The sequence below is a fragment of the Micropterus salmoides genome, unplaced genomic scaffold, assembly GCF_014851395.1.
Source record: "Micropterus salmoides isolate LMB-PRFRI ecotype aquatic unplaced genomic scaffold, ASM1485139v1 Ms_hic_scaffold_10, whole genome shotgun sequence".
In the NCBI taxonomy this organism is placed as follows: domain Eukaryota; kingdom Metazoa; phylum Chordata; class Actinopteri; order Centrarchiformes; family Centrarchidae; genus Micropterus; species Micropterus salmoides.
In genome coordinates, this window is record NW_024040041.1 from 7,626,640 (window position 1) to 7,649,102 (window position 22,463).

Sequence of the window (22,463 nt, forward strand, 5' to 3'; positions counted from 1 at the left end):
AGGCCTTCCTCCTCCCCCTGCATCGCCTCTCCAGCAACAGGATTTGAAGGCGAGGATAGAGGGAGGGGGCAGAGCCGAGAGAGAAACAAAAAACGTGACTAGGCACCCAAAGCGTCCTGTTATGCAACAACTGACCTACTAACATACATTTAGAGACTGAGGGAGAAGCAGAACGAGAGAGAGAGAGAGAGAGAGAAAGAAAACAGAGAGAGAGGGAGAGAGAGAGGAAGTGGAGCAAACATGACGTTCGGGGCGCACTGGAGACAAGCGACACTGTGCGCTCACTCTCGCATGTACCTGCACTAATCAGAGAGCTGGTGTTTTGAAAGTGACGGGCGGTGTGTGTAGCCGATGCGCAAAGCGGATTCTTGGACAGAAACAGGATTGTCTGTGTCCTCAGTGGATTCTTTTAGACAAAAAGGGTAAGTTTGGGTCTTTTAAATGAGTATCCGGTGTGATATGAAAGACAGTTTCATCTGAATATTATGTTTTTGCATATTTAATTTTTTATACATACATGCTATATCAAATGCAGCCTATAGCCTACTCCATGATATATAGTTACTCTAGCGTTTGTTTAGGTGCTTGGGTGCATTTTCTCAGTGTCAAGTTGAGACTTTTCCCCCCTTCTGAAGATTACGTGAGGGTCTGTTGGTGGGAGTTGGGGGGGATAGCCAGAGGTTATGGGATTCCTTCAGGAAAAAAGTGCGGTGAGTGGCACGGAAGCGACTGTGGATATTTTGGAGCAGTGCCACAATTGGAATGAGGCAGGGTCAACACATCCTGCTGTGTTATGGAGCATATACCCCAATCATATATTCACGGTTTGTTGTGGGGCTTTTAGAGGCAGTTTAGTCTGTTTATCCCAGTTTCTGTTTTGAAGCCTAATACATGTGCTTTCAGATCATTGTGATTTATCAGTAATTATTATAAGCCTGTATTATTATTATTAGGCCTGTTATTATTATTATTATTTATTATTATAAAGAGAATAAAGAGGGAATATCCCATGGCAGTATCGTTAAGTGTTAGGGTTATGTTGTGAAGACTCTAAGCAGAGATATAGGCTATTTATACTCGGCTTCTTTTGGGTTAGTAGGCTATTCAGACAACTGGAAAAATCCCATGCAGGCTCCAGAGGACACACTTCTCTCTCTCACGTGTAGCTGCTCTTTGTAAAGGTTAACGCGGTTGTGCTGCAGGTTAACCCTTTAGTAGGCTTGCAGTCTGAAGCAGCGCAACACAATCCAGAGCACAGGGACGGGTGCGATCCTCCGCGCATGTGGACAGGTTTACATATTATGCTTTGTTTACAACCTCGGCTCGGATCGAAAGGATGAAGAATGGTGAAGTTCACGGGCTCTGGTGAGAGCAGCAGCTGCCAGGTGAGGTGTGGATCCGAACATCTAGATCAAATGTGGGTCAGATGTGTCCCTGTACCTATTCCCGAGCGGCTCAGGGGGACAGCTTATGTTTAGAAATGTACATTTTTATAACACAGCAGATGAAAATGTTTAGACTGTCTATTTCTGAGAGGGCGAGAAAATGCCATAGCACAGATGGATCCATGCAGTCGCCTCGGATGACTGAGGATTGAATATGCATGAAGACGATTTGTCAGACAGCGCAACAAAGGAGGCGTGCGGGAAGACATATTTCTCACTATGTGTTGCTACGTGAATGATAATGCTGTGGGTTTTTTTTGTTTGTCTGCACTGTGTACAATCCATCCAAATGAATTAAACATTAGGTTACATTATGGCCTTAAAATGGACTTCAGCTATTAACAACTCCTTTTGGCTGCAGTCCAGCACGGGTTCAGTAGTGGCGTGAAATGTTGGCAGAACTTGTAGGCACATAGGATGACAAAGACACGGCAACTTTATGAATTGTGTGTAAGTCAAGGTTCTATTCAAGTTTTCTACCTGCGAGTTTTTCCTTGCCTTTGTCTCCAAGTGCTTGCTCATGGTGGGAATTGTTGGGTCTGTAAATAACATTACAAAGAGTAGCCTGGATCTGCTCTAGCCTATGAAAAGTGCAATGAGATAACTCCTGTTATGAATCGGCGCTACATAGCCTAAATATTCTAATCGACATAGTTATGTAACATTTAGTTTTTGAACGTGAAGAAACTCTTCCTGGCTTCATTTTCCACCCCTGCTTTGTGATTGTTACACAGCACGTGGGCATGCCCCCCACCCCTCGTCTCTCACAGCTTTCCTCGCCAGCAATATCGTCCATTGAGGCATCACATGCATAGTTTATATTAATATGATTCACACAGCAAGCGATTTTCTCGATTTAAAAAAAAGATCTACAAAATCAGATTTGGTTGTGGACGTGTCCAGGACAGCCTGTCTCCCCTCAGTGGAGTGACGCATGACTGAAAGCATGTTTACGCACTAGGCTACACCGTGTGTGGAACATCGGAGAGGTTATGCTGGCTGTATAATAAAAATGAATGAAATAATTAAAATTGATTAAAGTACAGGGCAGATTATGCAATCGGCGGAAACCCATAGTTTGTGGCTATGCAGCGCTGCGCTTTGCTATGGAGCGGCCGCTGCAATAGGTTGGCGCACACAGTGGGCCTCTGTGCCCTGTATGAATGTAGGTCACATTAGACCTGTGGGAGGGGGGATGAGGCGCACAGCCGCCGCTGACTAGAAAGGCAGATCAAAACCCCACCAAAATAAATCCTTGCCCCGCCATAACAAAGAAACGAGGCAGGCATGCAGAAATAAGACTGGCACACCGATAAAAACACCGCGCGACCTAAATAAATATTTTTTTACTTATTAAAAAGTATACAATTTTGAGCCTACAAAACACACCCATACTATTTTTCAAGTAGCCTAGCCTATTTTAAGCCTATTGCATCACTGATCTGAACTGCTGAGACAACGGCTCTGTGGTTATTTAGGTTTGATTAAACCCTGTCTGTGTCCAGCTTTACTAAATAAAGATCTGGGAGGGGAGTTCGTGGTCAGAAGCACGGAGCGGTTTCCATCCTGTCCCACTTTGTGGCCTCTTGACGTTTCCTGGCACATGTAAGACGATAAAATATGAGGGCAGTGCTTTGTTATTGTGCTGTGGTTTGGAGCCAGCACAGAGGCGAATTACAGCATTTAGTAGGCCACGGGAGCACATGTGACTGGTGCAACACATGGACTGAGTCACTGCGTTTTTTTCCCTTTTCCGAGAGAGGGGTTACATGGCCGTGTGTTCGTGGAACAAGGCTCTAGCTTGAGAGGACTCCGCCTTGCTGACATGCTGCCCGATTTCTCAGCGCGCCCCCCCCCCCCGCTTCTTTTTCTTGGGAGGATAAAGTCAGCCCCCAGACTTGGAATTCGAGCAGGCCCCACCCATGACCCCCAGCCCTGCACCACCACGTGCCATATACTGCATTCTTCCCATGGAAGAGGGGAGGGCAACAGTTTCGTCATTCCCCTTTTATTTTAGACCTTATCCCATTTCCTGAAACGCTCCACAGAAACACGTGCAGGGGGTTTGAACTCGGTTCACTGTTTCCAAAGCTTACTGCCACATTTAGACTCTTGTGGTACAGGGACTGTGGTTGTGTGCGCGAGCGCAACTTGGGTTCTTTTACTGTGCTGTCATTCCACAAGTGCCACAGAGACCTAGTGATGACACATGAAGAATATATGATAAATTGGAAAGAGTAATCTAGGTCAAGGGAATATGTGCAGAGGAGAGGGACTGCAGTTCACTGTCAGGTTTTTTCTTCAGTAGGGTGGATTTGTATATTTGAGCTGGACATTTTGCGTGCAAGTAAAATGGCTGCATTTGAAGTTGCTTCTAGCAGCAGTGATTTATTCGCCACTTTCCTGTTGTTGTGGCTTTAAGCACCTGTGCGTAAACCTGTTTGTTGTAATTCGGAAGAGAAATAGGGGGGGGGGGTGAATGAAATGGATTACAGGCTGAGCTGTCACAACACCTTGTGTGTCGGCGTGATTCACGCTCATTCACGTGGTCGGATATTGAGTGGTGTTACAGAGGCAGAGACAGACATACACAGAGAGAAAAGCGAGAGCCACCACTGTGAGTTAATTAAACACAAGAGTTCATTCATGTGTTTAGCTCATCCTGACTGAGGGAGACATGTGCAAAATACGCACTCCCTGACGTCAGTCACCCTCCTTTTGTTACAGAACGTTGTTTTCTCGCCACCTGCTTTTGGCCAGGACAAGCCACAGGTTCAGAGGAAGGGAGAAAACATCGGATATGATTGGCTGGGCCTTCTGTTTCCCCCCTTTTTGTTGCTATGGGTGACACATTCCTTCTATTTATGCAATACCAACATTGTCGCAGTTGCCTCTGGTTGCCCATATCCTCATCTCCATGCCTCTCTTTGTTTTAACTCTGCCTCACTGATTCCCTCCATTTCTTTGTCTCCTTTCCACTTGCTCTCACCTCCATCTATATTTAGACAATGCTCTAAATTGGCTGCGCCTCCTTGTTCTTTTTTGTCCTCCCATCTCTTTTTGTCTTCTTTCAGATCTCTCCCTTTACTGCCGCTTCACCCCTCCGCAGCTCTGGCTGACCTATATTCCAGCAAGCCTACAGTGGAGGTAGTTAGAGTTGTGTTTACACAAGGGAGTGCGGTCGGTCCCCAGTTTCTGGGTCAGTGGGACATGCTGAGAAACAGCCTACCCTCTCATTCGTTCTCTCTCCTGCCCAACAGCCACAAGTCAGAGGCTCAAGAGCATAACCTTAAACTATTCAGCCAAGCAGAGGGAAAACATATTGGAGCGCCTTTAATTTCAAACATAAATAGCCTATGGAGTGAATGTAATGTATATTCTTCAATTATATTTGGTTCTGTGGTGACTGTCTTCCATTGTCTGCATTTTAGAGGTAAAATTTTTCACAGAATCTCGGCTCAGATCTATATTCATTGTGAGGATAGGCCTGTAGTTACATAATGGTGTCAGATCTTGGGTAAGAGCAGAATATAACCAGTGCAACCACAAGATTACAACATTACAGATTCAGACAGTGTCATAGTGCTAATGCAGTTTAACCTTGGAGTGCAGATGTTGAGTAAGACACATTTACTGCAGCCGTTAAATATGGATGGGCCCTACTGTGACTATATTTTTATGGATACATTTGACTATACAACACCAATGCACAACCGAGGAGAGACTTTAGCTAAAAGTATAGACTATAGTCTATAAACTACAGTCACTTTGCCAATCTGATAAATTCAATCAAAGCAATCTAAGTGGACTTTTCTCTTGAATTCATTGATGTTATACTAACTTCAACACCAAGCTGGTTTTGTGTGCAGGCACACCTGTTCAGCTCATTACAGCAGGGCTGCCTGCTGTGTTTCAGCTCCGAATCACCCATCTCCATGGTTATGAGACTTTCCAACCACCCCTGTGTTTTAACCAAATGTTAATAGGCCATGTTATTCCTGCCCGTGTCCTGCCTCTTTTCTTCCCAGGGGCCCTTGACCTATATTTATCAATGCCTCACCTCACAGCTGCCCCTACACGTCCCAATCTCTCGCCCCAGTCTCAGCCTCTTTTATCCTTGACCTGTAGTGGCTGCTGCCTTTGTCTGCCTTATTTGCTCGCTCCGCATCATTGATTTGGCATTGAGTTGTTTTGGCAAAGAATGCTGCCACATTCTTCTGCGGATGAACGCGGGGGGTACCGGTGTTTCAGCCGCATCTTCTCAGCAGAAAAGTGGTGGGCTGTCCCTCATTTGTGAAATGTTCTAAAACAGATCCAGGGAACCTCACCAGCCCTGTATCTGACTCATTCTTTGCTCTGTCTGGCCCAAATACTCAGAGCTAATCCTTAAACAATCCAGTTTTGTGCGCTCTGCACATTACACTAATGCAATTTCTGTGGTGTTTCACTATTTATTCCATGTGTGCACTTGTCTCAGTTGCCGCACACGCCTTCAGCTGCCTCAAAATGTGTGAGGTCAGATACTTGTTTTAATTATATGGACGTCTTTATTGCTACTTGGTGACAGGATGAAACAGGCTCATCAGCCTGGCTATGAACTCAATGCTATCATTACATCACAAAAGTCAACATGAACACACCAGGCTAAGGGTCAGGGGTCATAGGCTACAGACAGAGTAGATCAATAGCGAAAAGGTCAGACTGAGGTCTAGCGGCCATTCATTGGTCGCACAGGGCGCCAGTCACTTTAAGCTAGACATGCCAAAACAGCAAAGCAAAGATGTTCAGATGTGGAGATCAGTATGCATGCTTAAAAGAATAACAACAAAATAACAAAAAAAACTCTTAAAAAGAAAGACTTTTAAGTCTGATATGAGAATGCATAATGGAGCACCAGCAGTCCACATGGATTAACATATCTTTTTTTCTGTTTTTATCTCTGCAGCCTTTCATCTTGCAGTCAACTGCAGAGAGAAGCGAGACAGACAGAGGGAGCGAGAGCGAGGCTCCCCAAGAGACGGGCACGCTGAGGTAGACGGGCCAACCTACATCCTGCTGTTCGTGTGGAGATCTAGGACACTGAACCAAAAACCTTCAAGTGGATAAATGAGGGTTGCTAATGCTGAGATACAGCTGTCCTTTATCTTTTTGGACACTTGAGTCCCCTCTTGTCATAACTACACTGAACCTGCAATAAACAGACCAAGAACTCTGAGCGAAACCTTCAAAGGTCGTTTTCATCACAACCCCCTCCTCTCCGTGACCTCTGACCCAAGTTGACCAAGAATCATTTCAAACTGGCTGCCATTAGACAAGAATGGAAAATCTTACTTCTGCTCTAAAAACATTAAACAAAAACTCAGGGAATAACCTAAACTGCCTTGAGCCCTTCAGCGGTTATGAAGAGTCTTCTTCGGTCCCGGGGAGTCCAACTCGCATGGGGCGCCTCATCAAGCCCAAACCCAATATGAGCTGCAGGCGAAAGCGTGAGTTCATTTCTGATGAGAAGAAGGATGCCTCCTATTGGGAGAAACGCCGCAAAAACAACGAGGCCGCCAAGCGCTCCCGGGAGAAGCGACGTCTCAATGATATGGTTTTGGAGAACCGTGTCATTGCACTGAATGATGAGAACGTGAGGCTCAAGACGGAGCTGCTCCAGCTGAAGCTGCGCTTCGGCCTTATAAGCACCGCCTCCTACATTGAAAAGAGCCAGCAGATAGGTGGAGGCAACAACACAGGAAATGGAGGCTCATCCTCCTCCTCTTCCACTCAGTACTACTCCAGCAGTTACTCTAGCGGTTCTCAGGTGATGATGAACTCTGATTCCTCAGAAACTGAGCAGTCAGGACGCAGTGAGGGCCACAGGCAGCTGGTGAAATACTCCCCACGTGGCTCCCTCTCTGACATGTCTGACGGCTCCTCCAGGGACAGCCCTGAGCCAGTTCCCTTTGAGATCAAACAGGAAGGTGACAGGCTGGAGATGGACATTGCCAATGGCACCACCACCCAGATCATGTTCAACATCCACCGTGGTCTAGCCTCTGTGCCCACTCACCACCAGATCCAGCAGCATTCTCAGGAGCTGGAGGCGGCATATCACACCCAACAGCAGCAGCAGCAGCAGCAGCAGCAGCAGCAGCAGCAGCAGCACCACCACCACAAACAACAAACCCATCTGGAGTCTGTTACTGCTATCAACACTGTCAGTCAGCCTGCCCCTCAACCACCTGCTGCCCAGAGGAGCGTCATTCTGTATGGCTCCAGCAGTGCCTCCTATCCTGTGGATGCCCTGACGAGGACTCATGACATCGATCTGCAGGCAGCCCAGAAGCAGAGCAGCGGCAGCAGCCAGACACGTGTCAGCCGACTGTCCCAGTCCATTACAGAGAGCTCCACAGAGACACTGGCTGAGGTGACAAAACAGCTGGAGAGGAAGACATTAGACTCCCCTCCATATGAGCTCTCAGACAGCCATAATGAGGCAGGAGAGAGACAGGTGTACAGAGTTTGCCAACTCCCCCAACAGCACCAGCAGCAGGAGCAGCACCAGCACCAGCAAGACACCAGCAATTCGTCTGCAGAGCTCCTCCACAAACCAGTGGAGGGGGTCACCCACTCCCACCTGTACCACCATCTCCAGCAGTCTCATCATTCGTACCTCAGTGTCCAAGACGAGGAGCCACCTGTGCTTACCTACGAGGGCGGGCCCAGGAGAGAGGCTTACTACCCAGGCCAATCAAGCTCCTCTGGCAAGGACACCTCATCCAGTGATGGAGATCCCCGCAGCTCTGACAAAGAGGCCTCCACGGATGATGATGAGTCCCCCTCCTCGTCCTGCTCAGATATGGTCAGCTACCACATCCAACATCTTAACGGCTTCCACCAGCCTGCCTCGCCTCTGCCCTCCTCCCAGGCCTGCTCGCAGGCCCAGGGCCGGGATCCCCAGGGGGAGGTGAAGGGCACAGCGTTGCCTCACAAACTCAGACTCAAACATCGGGCCATGAGCAGCGGCAGCAGTGGTGGCAACTGCTCTGGCCAGGAGTCCCCAACAACCCCTCCCTCTGCTACACCACCCCCCCTTCCCCAGCATCCCTACTTGTCCCTCACGCCACAGCAGAACATTAACAGAGAGGGCCAGGGTGGAGCCTATAAACAGGCGGCCTCAGGGGAGGGCGCCAGGAAAGACAGTGGGAAAAAGGAGACAGGTGGACGACGAAACAAGAGGCGAGATTAGGAGACCTACACTTATAGAACTTGTCAAGACTTAAACAAAAGACATTTGGTCTCTAAGAACTACCCTGCCATCATGCCTTTGCCCTATAATCAAATCCCCTCCTAACGCCCTTGGGACAGGAAGCTGGGCTTTTCTACACCCCTACCCCGAATATCACCTAAAAGGCTGGACATCTTGTAGGGCTGTATCATATTTGCATATATTGTACAGATTTGTTGTTTCTTCTTCATACTTACAGAAGCACTTTTGTTTATGTGATGAGAGGAGGAATGGAACTGCCTACTTTTCTACCTTTGTCATCCAACAACATACATCAGCAACATCACTTACAAACAAGAATGTAGGAAAATGAGAAGTTTTGAGCTTTATCAGTACTATAAATTTGGTACATATCTGACTGTAGACAAACATACACATGTATGGCTATCTGCCTTAATTAAAATCAAATGCAAACATACACTGGGGATTTTCCCTCGACCAAAGAAGCGCCAACACCACCAACACTACAAATATTAAGTTCCATACCTCTTCCCAGACCCTACCTCTACCAACCCATACTCTCCCCAACCATCTCCATTATTTCACAAAAGATCGCCATCACCTTTATTTTTTAAGCACTTGGTTTGTATATTACTGTGTATATGAATATATGTATCTATTATAAATATATATTTTACAAAGAAATTTGAATACAAATTCAACAAAAAATGCCACCTACCTGCAATGGTAAAAGAGGGTTTTGAAAGTGACCATCCTATTATGAGTTGCAATTACTGTACAGCCACATTGTCCACTGTTGCTACAGGACCCATTCAAATTAAAACACCTTTCTCTTGATTGTGAAGCTTTAGCATTAATAATTTTTTAATGCCCTGTTTACACAGAAATGGCCGTCCAGTTTGGAGCGCCAACAGCACTGAATGGAGAACATGTTTTTTTTTCCTGAGGCAAGGGCCTCATTAAAATGTTTGGATTTCTTAACCTTTAACCAGCCTTTAAATATTCGGTGGAATTCACCAGCTGCAGGCTATAAGCCTTTAGTTTATTTGAGCTTTATCAACCATATCTTGTTGTTGTTGTTGTTGTTGTTGTTGTTGTTGTTGTTCACTAGCCCAATGTATTTATTTCCCTCTTCTCCACTCGCATCACTGTAGAAAAGCCCACAGGAACATAGACAGACATTGTGTACAGACCTTTTTAGATACAGGCCGCAGCCTTGAACTGTAATGTCGGCATGGGATGCTTGGGGCAAATGCAGGAGGAGTGAAGTCACTTTCATGTAAACACACTACAGTGCACTGAGTTCTGAACATGCTCCTCTGTGTTACCTAAGAACAGAGCCCTCCATAGTTACTGTACATTTACTGATATGAAATGAGGTTTTGTAGTGTGACCAAGCATGGCCCTTGAGGCTCATATTAGATCCCAGACAATTGAGTTATTATGAAATAAAAGCTAATGCGAAACCAAATTTCTCTAACCCTCCAATTGGTGCCAGCGTTAAAATTCCCCGACAACAATCTGAATAAATGAAGAAAAGGACGCCCCCTTGTTTCCAATGTGAACCCATTATTCATTACAGGGCTTATTCATCACTTTCCCGTGAAGCTCTGTTACTGGGCAGTGATGAATTGCCTGCACTGGATCCTTGTTTAACAAAAGTCTATGGTCCATGTTTGGCCTTTTTGGTAGTTGTGTATAAATGTAAAGCCCCCCCCCCCCACCCTCGAACAACACTGTAATGTTTATTTCATTGGTTTTATATCCTCTTTTTTTGTCAAGGTATTTTCCTCTATACTGTGTCTTTTTTCCTATTGACTGTGATGACTTGTATTTGCCTCATTCCTCTGCTCCCCTCTCGCCTTTTTTCAGTGTGTATTAATCAGTAATGTTTGTGGTTTTGCTGATGGTTATATGAAAAAGAAGGACAAAAAACAGGCAACGATAGTGTGGTGTTTAGAGGTGGGTGGTGGTTGGTCTGGTTGGTCATTACCATAGCTTCCTTTTGACATGAATATGTATGTAAAGACATTAATGTTCATTGTGGAAGATGGGAGCATTTCAAGACCGAAAAATAAAATAAAAAGAATGTTGACCCTATCAACATATCATGGAAAGGAAATGTTTTTCTCCATTCTTTCACCAGTGTTTGTGTGGTTTTGCACAACATACACGCACGCTTATAACTGAATTATCAACCAACTTTAATAGCCCACGAACGAAGCAAGAGTAACACTGAAGTGAGCAGCCATTTTGGTTTTAAGCAGCAGTGACTGTGAACATAGCAATCACAGTCTGTGGCCAGCACATACAAGCTGACAGCCTGGCTCGTCATCCTATCTAACTGAGATGATGTTCTAGAAACCTTATGCCAGAACCACCAGTTAGGTAATACATTACTCACTGGCATAACAGAATGAATCACCATCGGCAACCAAGCAGAATAAATCTTTCTTATATATTCCTTGAGCACAGTTAAAAACAGTTCTTGAAACTATTATATAAAAACATACCCCCGTTTGATAGAAGGTTGTCTATCTGACTTTTCTCAGAAACTTAAGATTTAGACAAAGGTGAAGCTTGAGAGGCACACCCTGTTTCCATTTTGCAGAGAAAGCCTTTTATAGAGCTTGCCATTCTCTGTGGGCAACGTACCCTTTATGGCATCTGAGGCTAATCTGCAATGAGAGGAGCTTCGCATTGACACACTTTGTCCAGCGGGGCCAGTAAACTCCCTGGCATAGTTGTCTGATGTAACACTGGCCTACTTCTACTAATAGACATGAGCTTAGTGCATGAACATATCATCACATGTTGTGCTCACGTTAAGCAGAAAACTTGCATAGGTTCCCACACACACTCCTCTGATTATAGCCTCTGCACTAGAGACTCCTGTTTAAACTTGTTTAATGTCTCATTACTTTTACTCCACCTGACCTTGATTGAACGTTAAGGGGCACTCTGCAAATAACAAGCTGAACACGAATAAAATCAGCCTCTACTGCCCCCCCGCCCCGCCCCGCCCCGCCCCGCCCTGAAATCCAGAATATTTATATCAGAGTTGCAACCCCAAACTGTAAAATGTTTCAAACTAAACAGCCTATATCTGAGTCAGCTCTGCGTGATGTGCAGGACAAAGCCGGGACAGAGACAGTCTGAGCCTCTGACTGCTGCTGCCGGCTCAACTGTCCCGCCAGCCTCCTGGCCAAGTCCCACTGCATTCTTTATATTGACACAGAAAAGGCTGCTGTGTAATCAGAGTCCAAATCCAGACTCACAGGCCATATGGTGTCATATTTTAAGGAGTATACAGCTTTTATATGAGTGGTTAGATACTTGAAGTCAAAATTCAATAATCCTGAATGCAAATTGTAGAACTGAAGTCCATCTCCATTTCAATGCAATATAATACAATGTGATGTTGTTGTTACACAATCGGTCCCTAAAAGTGGGTGGATTGTCCTGTAAGCACATACGGTTATATAATAATTAATTTTTCTCTTTGTCTCCCATTCTCTTATGAACCAAAACGGGGTCATGTTCATAACAACATAAAGGGCAAAGGGAGTAGCAGTGAGGGGGGGGGGGGAGGAAAGTTAACCCAGTGCACTTGATCTAAGCCTGCAAACAAAGCACCTCTTTGAGGCTGACACATCAATGCCCTTCACAATGGTCTCAGTCACACACACACAGGCATGCACACACACATCCCGATGCACTTTCCCTCACACACACGAAAAAAGACAAAAAATGCATGCAGATTGCCATCCCTTTTTGTGGAGTTGTTCAGTAAACATGGAATTCCTGACAACATCTGCCCTACGTAGCACCCATGGGATCGTACCAAGGTGACACTCCCTGCAAGGAACAGCAAAGCTCCGCTAGAATTTTGCTGCGTTCTCTATTTTCCTGATTTGGCTGCTGTAGCGGAGCTTGCATAAACAGGTCAGGAGGAAAGTAGGTCAGGGTGTGCGGAAGGGAGGAGAGAGAAAAGGAGAAGTTAAGAGGGGGAGAGGGAGTGGGCTGGTGGATGGATCGATGAAGGTTATGGCTCTGTCCGTGTCACGCTTGTTTGTCTCTGGCAGCAGAGATGCTCTTGGCAAACAGAGCAGAAACAGGGCTCTCATGTTACCTGATTCGCCATTGCAGCCTGGAGAAATAGGTTAGTGGAGCAGAATGGGGGGGGGGGGGGGGTAGAAGTGAACCGGGGGACCCCCGGACTGCAGAGATCTGGTTTGTTTCCAAGAAGATACACTAGAAGCTTTTAACACATTTTTGGGGCAGGTTCCAGGATGCCTACGAAGCCAGGTCAGATGCAGGTATCACAACTGTAGAATTCCCCTGCCTGACCACAAAATTCAAATTCCTCTGTATATCGCATCTGTTATTACATACTGTAACAGCTGTACAGTGACCTGCACTGTGTGCAAATAAGGAGCAAATGCAGGCAGCCAATCTGTTGACCTAACTTTAAACTGTTTTCATCACTGACCCTTTTCTTACCTGCACCTGTAAACATTATTCCATAGCTTCTAAGCAAGTGCATAAGTTCTGATGTACACAGTTTAATCACAGTGCTGTTGACATGACCTACTTCTTTGTCATTAACAACCCTAAAGGGACAATTCCCAAACGTGTTACTGACACTGGAAGTTCTCATTACCTATCTGACTTAAACATTATCATTACATAAGCAAAACAGAAGATGTGGTTTCTTTAAAAAAAAAAAAATGCTCTGCATTCTTGGAAAAGTACTCCAGTATTTCCAAGCCAAATCAAAAGAACAAGCAAGCGAAAAAGATCAAAAACATTTACATAACTAGCTTGTAGCCTGCGGCTCAGTGCACATCTCCAGCCTTGTTATAAAGAGGTTACAGGCAGAGGAAGTGTTGTCTGATCAGAGGCAGCAACAATAAAGAGGTAAAAATGTGAAGGAAGAGTGATGAGAAGCAAAGTTAGAGGTGGATAAATAGGGTAAAATAAAGTAAGGAAGGAGAGAAAGACACACAGTGAAAAATCTTTAAATTATTTAAGTTTTTAAAGTGTGCAGTTTTGGTTTAAGATAAGCTCTTAGCAGTGAGTGATGAGGTGGATGACACGTTAAATGCTACGTGCAGTTGTTCACATTCAAATTGGGCTGAGGCAGCTGGTGGAGTGAAGAGAGCTGGAACAGGGAGTGGCCTTGCCCCGATATAGCTTTGGGCCCACTGTGGCCCCCCCAAACCACCCCCTTCACTGTCTTCATCATTTATCATACTCAAACACAAAGACCTTGTTCACCTGCAGACTCAACTGCATCCCCCCCCCCCCCAAAGTGCGCGTTGACCAATCATGTGATGTAAGAGGTACAGGCATGTCACAGACTCTTATTCTTGAACAACATGCATTTTTTAAAACACTCACTAAACACTGTGTGTGTTTGTGTAACACTGTGTTATATGAAACTGGAGCAGTCTGAGAAAAGAAAAGAGTAAAACATGACCCATCTAACAAGTAAGTTAATCCTCAACCTTTGACCCACTTATCCCTGTAATCATAAGACACATTTTAAGAGTTTCTTCAGTCCTGATTTCTGGTGGAGAAATAAAAACTTCAAATGGTGCCAATTACCTCTCACCACCTGCAGTGCGGTGGGATCCCCACAACTACCCCCCCCCCAAAAAGGCAGAATGCAAATGCAGCATTGGACCTGCAGCTGACTGGCACACCGCAGACAACCTTTAACTGCAATGCCGGGGCTGCCAGCTCAGGTGTATGAGCATGAATCTGCAATAAGCAGACAGAAACAGTCCAGGGGGGAGTTGTCGAGGAGGCAGAAAATGAATGATGATGGAGGCCCAGAAGGCAGAGAGAGGGAGTGGGAAAACATTACACTTAGTGAAAACAAAGAGCCGGCTGTGTCATTTGCCCCACGGGCTTCCTTCCTGTTGGGCCACAAGGCCACCAACTAACTGCAGCTGGGAGGGGGGGGGGGGCAAAAACAAATCTGAAAGATCTGCTCAGCATACCAACCCACTGAAGCCCCACCCAAACATACACCCAAACAGCAGCCCCACCTGCACCTCTCTCTGCCAAACAGTGGGTTAACTCACAGAAGTGATGTAAGAGGTGGGGGTGACACAAATACCACAAATTCTGTTGTTTGTGCATTCATCGCAACTCTGGCACACCCACACCACAGCTCAGCCCAAGCCCTCCAGAGGCACCCACACACTCACTGCAACACCGGGTGCCACCACCCATCTCCTCTCAGGTGGAGATGCCTGCACTCAGAAAGCAGGACAGATCTGGGATGGAGTGTTTTAGCCATACAATCTGTAACTCCGGTGTTGATCAAGAATTCATGGTATGATATGTTTTGAAAGCGGTCTGTTGTGCAAATGCTTAACATATGTAAAATACTTATAACCCAGCTACATCTCTAACCCAGCTATCACGCACTGTCCTTGACAGAAAGGGCAAGACAATAAATCAAAGAATGAAAAACATGTTAGTTGCCAGTAATGGGGCAACATTGTTAACCAAGATTACACAACTGCAATAACACTGAGCACTTGTGCTGCCTGATATCAAATAGTCTGGCATCTGGTGATGATAAACATACAGTTAAGTTGTGAAATTAAGTGTTTTCCATTAACTGTTTAACCAGCTAAATCTGATAGGGCGTTTGAGGCATTTATCATCTTTACAACGTCATGGTTTAATGATTTCTCATATGGAACAAACAGCAATTACATAACTCAAAAGGAATGTGTGTATATAGTGTGATGATAAGCCTTAATACAATTCTTGCAAAATTCAGTGAAAGGGAACACTGGCATTGTTAATATTAGGCCTGCCAGAGGAGAGCAGACATATAATCCAACAAGAGGCATAAACAATCCTGTGATAATCTCATCTAAATATTGACTGTCAAAGGTTTTGTGACACACCATAATGAACCTTTTACTGGTAATGTGTGATGAGTATTACGATACCTCCGCTTACAGATCACATGTTTGTGTGTTATCAAGAGGAACATAGCCCGTGCCAAAGCATTTCCTTCAACACATGACACTCTTGAAAAGCATAACACTTTGGTTCTGTTAAAAATCTGTTGTGGTAGTTTTAGTTGTTTAGTCTTTTGTCTAGTATGTAAAACACAGCTTCTTTTTCACACTGTATTCACAGAGGGCATATTTCAAACCATCACTGTTGTGGTGTAAGTTGGAAAGCACTGGGGAAGTATTACACAATACTGGGCAACCTGCTGGCTGTAGTTAATGGCCTACTTGAGTACATACTGTGTTACTGTGGGATCCGGGCAGGGGGAGTGTGGAATGTTTGTTTAGAGGGCTCAGTCAGGGGCCCAGGACGGTATGCTGTGTCTGTGTGCACGGTAGTGGGTGTATGTCTGTGTGTGTACGTGAGGGGCACGGCAAATTACCCTCACTTGCCTTGCCTCTGTTTTTGTTTTCAATTCCCTGTCCATGGTTAAAAATTAGGTCAGCAGTCACGTGTTATGTGTTTCAGTCAGGAAGAGCCACTAGAGACGAAAAAAAAAAAAAAATACAAGACATCCTTAACCTTTTTAACAGATATTTCTATGACAGCCTGGAACTATGCTTCACACTCAAAAGCTTAAAGCTTCATCAGCTATCTGTAGAGGCCAAATCTTCTTCTACACCCAAAACAAAAAACGTTTTGTTCCATTTCTTTTCACCTCATGGAAATGGCAGTTGGCCATGTGTTATGTGTACTGTTGACTTTGGAAGGGCTCCAGCCATAGTGACCTTGTGGAAAGTCACAATCACAGGTGTTGTTGGTGTGCATGTGGGCAGGCTAGAGGCCTGATATGTTTACAGGCAATGGGAGTGGCAGGAACAAGGAAACAAAGAGCAAAACATTAAGTGTCGCAGAGATCTGATTGTGCTGTCACCATTCTTTAATGATGTACATTTGAGATCAAGGTGTACAGACATCCTTTCAGAAAGGAGCTGCACATAGAAAAACAAGTAACACCACATGCATGGCCTACATCTGTACTGACAACAAACATTTGTTGTTATTTGTGAGATAGTAGGTTATATCATGGACTGTGTTTAACTTGAGGATTATTTGCTGTTGACGCTGAAAGGATGAAATTGTCAAAGAGCCGAAGGAGAAAAAAAAGTTATTCATGCAATGATGCAGCCGAATCAGAAGCTTTTGCTGACACTTGTACTCACCATAACAGCCTTGTTCCAAATTAAATATAAGCAAAATAACATTTTATAAAATACCAAACAAAACACATTTATCCAAATGTTGACATGTACAGCACTGATATTCAAGCAATAAATCAGATCATATAATCACATAGAGTGACTGCTGCAGCGACCACATCATGAGCCCTCACTGGCCTCCCAACATACGAACATGTTTACTCAATGGAGCTAGCTTGCTAATCATGCTGACCGAATTCCTATTTTGTTTCACGTCATTCATTCAGCCTGACATGTAAGACCATTTCTCGTTGGGAGGGGGCGATAATTTGTTCACTTTTGCCCTAAGCAATCAGTGGTAAGGGATGTATCTATGTCAGTTTCAGTGGACAGTCCTGGAAGCTGCGGTAGCCTATGCTAGTAGCACTTCTTAACATTTATCCCGTTGGTAAAAAAAAAAGTCCTTTTACATCCACCAACCTGTACAGCTCTGTTCAACTGTTCTTCCCCAACAGGAAAAATAGCTGTCAATGGGCACATCACCAGTCCTATTTAAATTGCTAAACAAACCTGAGCGAGAACTGGATCCAGGAAGCCAGGAAGTGATCATGCACTCTTTAAATCAGGACTGCAGCCACACTGGCAGCTTTGTGGGGGTGATGGCGCAATGCCTACCTTTGGTGTGAGAGAGGGTTCAATCCCCCACTGTGACCCATCCACCATTGTGTCCCTGAGCAAGACACTTAACCCCTAGTTGCTCCAGAGGCGTGCGACCTCTGACATGTATAGCAATTGTAAGTCGCTTTGGATAAAAGTGTCAGCTAAATGTTCTTATATTAGATATCCAGCAGGTTTAAGCTTTACAACATTTACCATGTAAGTTTATTGGTTAGCATGCTGACTTCTGCTAATTAGCAATACACACAGAGACACTGTTTTTCAGGTATTTGTACATAAAACAAAGAAACTTTTATCTTTTTTTGACCATACTCTTGTTTCAAACATTGTGTCTTTTTCTTTGCACACATCTATCTCTGACTCACAGGAAGTACACTGCGGGTATAAGCCTGCAATTGACCGGCTAGTTCAGTCGGAATTCTCCTCCCCTTCCGCTGTCCGTGGTGTTCGTTTAGCAAGGTCACAGCATCCTGGGCTTTGCACCGTCCAAGAATATTGTGATTGGTTTAAAAAATACAAACAAGACAGAGTGTTTTGCCTTGTACCAGAATGATAATCAGCCAGACCTTTCTCCAGCGCTAAAAGGAACTGTGGAGATACTGCAGGTCTGGCTATGCAAGACTAATGTTTTGTCTTGCTTTACCAATTAAACCAAACATAAAAAGGTTGTTACATGCTAAAATGCTTTCTCAGACAGCCATCTGGTGTAATCTTACATCTTGTGATGTCTGACAGCCTTAATTTGAACCAAAAATAGGTATTAGTCAATAAGCCCTTTGTGGGTGTGCACACAGCGCTAAGGCCTCTATGCTGGCAAAATGTAGGTCAGCTCCTCCCATGTCCCTTTCACTAAACAAGTTTTCAAGCAGCGGAGCCTCAAGTGAACCCTCTCGCCATTGCAAAGCAGCTGAGGCCTGCGAGGCTGTTGGGTAAGAAAAGGGTAAATGGGTGCAGCGGTGGCAGTTGCACAGTGGTAAGGAGAGGCTCCAGCAAAGAAGGGCATGCTTAAAATTCAGATTTGGTCCTCCTAACATGGCTCTGTCTCTTGGTGACACCCTCCTCCCTTTTTTCCTCCCTGACTGCTGAGGAAATCCCCTTTCTGCTCCAAGAATCCTGACCATATACAGCAGCCTGTGGGATCACAAACCAACACACTGAACTATAGTCACATGTCTCAGCTGGCTTCATTTTCGCCTCAACGGCCAACTGCAGGACTTTCAGGTCCCTGCTGCGACCCTACTTAGGAGCGGCCGTTATCTATCAGCAGGTTAAGTTCGTTTTCCCAACTGTTAATGCAGCACTATGACTGTTTGTCTATGGGGGAGAAACAAGGCCGCCTTTTAAGGAGACAAAAACAAAGGTGGTATTTGATGTGTAGTACAGGAGTGGGATGGAGACAGAAAAAAAGAAAGACGGAGCAGATGATGGGGTGACTTTTGCTCCCTCCTCAGACTGGAATGTGAGCAGAAACGCTGTTTGGGGGGCCCCGGCAGCAGCTGACTGCACCGGAGTGGGTGGGTGACTACAGCCTTCGGTTATGAGTCTGCTGTTCAGGGAAGTGTGTCACATACTGGGGGAAGCACACTTTTAAGCCATCATACCACTGATTCACACAACAGGAAAGTTAAATCATAGGTTATGCATCGACAGCTGAGCAGTACGAAAATATTAGGGGGGAGGATACATTTTCTTTAAAGTAAGATTTATGATTTGAGGACAATAACAGAGTACCTAAATCTTAGTGCAATTAGATAAAGTAGAAGAGGTCTCCCAGAGAGACAACCAAAATATGATCTGAAAGCAGAGACACTAACCTGCATTCAGTGGCCTGTTACTCAAGTTGGTACAAAAATAACCTTTTGTTTTGGACTGACAGCAAAGAATAGCTGATCCACAGTGGCCTTGCATAAAAAAGAGAGTTGAGGGTCACAAACAGATGCAAGAATTTAAATGGGGTTGTTTACATTGTGTGACAGATTGTACAGTGGTTATATTTCTTGGTAAACAGGCAGAGTGCTCAAGTATTACATGTTACTTCACATGCTTACTGTAGATAGCACAGTGTCGCAGCCCTGTTGTGAAATCCATCTTTTGCTTACGTTGTCTGATGGAGTGTGTCACAGTGTAACTGATACTTCTTCCAACACACAAAGTCACAGAAACTAGTTCTTATCCAGTTCGATCCAGTTCGTCAGTAAAGCAGTAAACAATCGGGCCTCAGGTGAGTGAGACCTGAGAGGATCATGAGCAGACATTCCATTTCTGGAATCAGTTGTCAGAAGAATAAAGAAAAGCCATATCCTGACAGGGTCAGAGGTCAAAGCAACACTGGATTACTGGAGTCAAACTGGCAGACACTCTTGCCCAAAACAACAGAAACACCCATTTACACAATTTAACACATACATAATGTTTTAGTTTAGAAGCTTAATTACATACATCGATCTCCCCATCTAACTCTCCTTTAACCTTCCCTTTAATAAGACACTCACTTGCCATATGTACTGTATGTTGAGAGAGTTACTGCTGGCAGTACTCATTCTTTCTCTCCATACTGGAAATGAAACAGTCACTTTGTAGTGCGACTGAACTGTAAGAAATAGGGAACGAAATTGTTCCGTGCAAAAATGTATTCTTAAGCTCAGCCAAAGCTAACTAAACTAAATTCAGCAGTCAGGGTTAGACAAATCAAGTGGCTATCTTCATCCTGGTAGTTCTGTTTAGGATTATTTGTCTTAGGAATTTCTTACTAAAGACACAAAGATTTTGTAAGATACACACTTAATTTGGTTAACTCATGTCATATGCGCTTTAGCTGAACTTCAGATTGTATTTCCATTTCTTGAGTCTTGGCACACGGGGATCTCTTCATGGCCACTATAGATTGGAGAAATATCAAGAAGTCTCAACTTAAATTGCTTCTTTTTCTTATAGTTTATTTTCAGTACATACATAGAGACCTGAAAGGGTAACTAGATTAGAGAAAGATCTGCAAGAAATAACTGGATTAAGGCATAAGATTAACAAGACTGCTGGCTGCTCTGTGTGCTCACAATTAAAATGTTAATGTTTGTTGTTACTTACTTTTTCATCTTTGCATGTTATGATTTACACAAAACAAATAGCTGAAGCTCATGGGAATGTCATTAGTGTTGCAAGTACGGTAGTTATAAATCAAAGAATCAGACCCTATGGTGGTGCTAGATGAAAAGTTAAAGGATTACAATAGTATTTACAATTCATAGGGAACATAAATGTCTGTGTCAAATTACATGGCGATCCATCCAAAAGCTGTTGAGATGTTTCGGTAAAACACACAAATGACACCCTTCTGATAGTTCTAGCAGAACGTCAAGGGGTCCCCCGTGGATATCTGAACCAAATTTCACAGCAAACCGTCCAATAGCTGTTGCGCTATTTCCGCCTGAAGTACCGACCAGCCTGCCAACAGGTCGACATTGCCGTCTATAGAGCCAAGCCGCTACCATGGCCAGAAATGATGATAGGATATAATAAACAAGTCAAAGAAAACTCACACAAAACTCATGAATCTAAATGCAGCATTATGTGTTTAGATGTAAGCCTTTCAGTTGTTGTGTTTCAGTATAAGCCCTATAGGCTTATGTTTCGCTTACAGTTAGAGATTTTTGTTTTAGACTGGGGTAGGAATCTAGCAGGGATGTCCCCCTCTGTTCCTAACTATAGTGGGGTCCATATAAACACATAATGGAGGCAGGTGCACAGAGAGTGTCCTGTTGACTGACGTGTTTCAGGATATGTTATCCCTCCCCACAGTGGTGATGGCTTCCTGCCACAGACAAAGAACTGGGCAATGAGCCTGGATTCCTCGTAGGCCTCCATGTGGATCTGGTTTAATGTGCCAACCAGGCACCAGTTCTCAGACAATGACAGGCCTTGTTTCTCAGTCCATGTCTCTATAGCTCACCATCGTTCTCCATCACATGCTCGCCTTCTTCTTCTACCCCTCTCTGTCAGTCTCTTGCTCCCTCTGATAGGTTTCCCCTCAGTAGCCCTGGCCTAAAAAAGATGAATGCCGTAACAACTGGTCATTGTTCCCACAGACATCCACAAGCCCATGGAGAACAGATGTGAGTCACTGTTTTGCAAGAAAATAAAAAATAAATAAGAACACAAACTAATAATGAGTGTACAAGGACTTCTTGTGAAATAAGTGGAATATCTTGTAATAACTTGTTTAGTAATTTTGTTTTCATTGGGTGTGTTATGTAAAAGGCCTTCACAGCTTAAGTACATAAAAGATAAAGATAGGTGAAATGTCATCACACAAGGCTCAGTCTGTTTTAATGGAGGATCTTAAAGTAATCTACAGTATGACATTTGTAATATGAATAAGAAAGACTGTTATTATCATTTTCATTGCTTTTTTTTACTTCACATAAAACTGTCAAACGTATCCGCCTACACATAATACAACATTAGTTCATTTGATTAACTAATTAAGATTTTACACTGCACTGATCCAACTGCAGCTGATGATGTGAGCCTCTTGAGTGAACATAAAGCATTACTCCACGGTCCAGAGTCTGAAAAACATTGAACAAATATTTTTAGGGACACCCTGTGAGATTAACAAACACATATTTAAATAATTATCAATGTGATTTGTATCAAGTCTATGTGAGAGCCATTCTTTCTCATATACATACCCATTTAGCCAGTCATCTGTTGTAAGTGTGAATAAATTTACTTTTCCCACCATAAATGAGAGGCTTAAAGTCGTCACTTAAGTTTGAATCAGCTTTAATAAAAGGTACATTTTTTTACATATATGATCCTTTAGATAGAACACTTCCACATGTCTGACTATGTTTCTTACTTTCTCTGGCATCCTAAATTGCCACTGCAGAACACATGTCTCAGAGCTCCATCCTCTCCACAACT

The 22,463-nt window shown here is 44.2% G+C and overlaps 1 protein-coding gene across 2 annotated transcripts; it reads left to right on the forward strand.

Annotated features, from left to right (window-relative positions):
• Nucleotides 1-149: 149 nt before the first annotated feature.
• nfil3-2 (nuclear factor, interleukin 3 regulated, member 2) lies at nucleotides 150-10,801 on the forward strand. 2 transcript variants are annotated; one of them, XM_038693538.1, is made up of 2 exons: nucleotides 150-422; nucleotides 6,391-10,801. In XM_038693538.1, exon 2 carries the CDS (start codon nucleotides 6,763-6,765, stop codon nucleotides 8,677-8,679), a length of 1,917 nt encoding a protein of 638 aa, XP_038549466.1. In that variant the 5' UTR covers nucleotides 150-422; nucleotides 6,391-6,762; the 3' UTR covers nucleotides 8,680-10,801. The 2 variants fall into 2 exon arrangements, with proteins under 2 accessions (XP_038549466.1, XP_038549477.1); XM_038693549.1 differs by lacking the exon at nucleotides 150-422 and adding an exon at nucleotides 992-1,385.
• The last annotated feature ends 11,662 nt before the right edge of the window (nucleotides 10,802-22,463 follow it).

Excerpts from the sequence above, each read along its gene's own strand:
- nfil3-2 (XM_038693538.1), top strand. The coding sequence starts at position 6,763 with ATGGAAAATCTTACTTCTGCTCTAAAAACATTAAACAAAAACTCAGGG.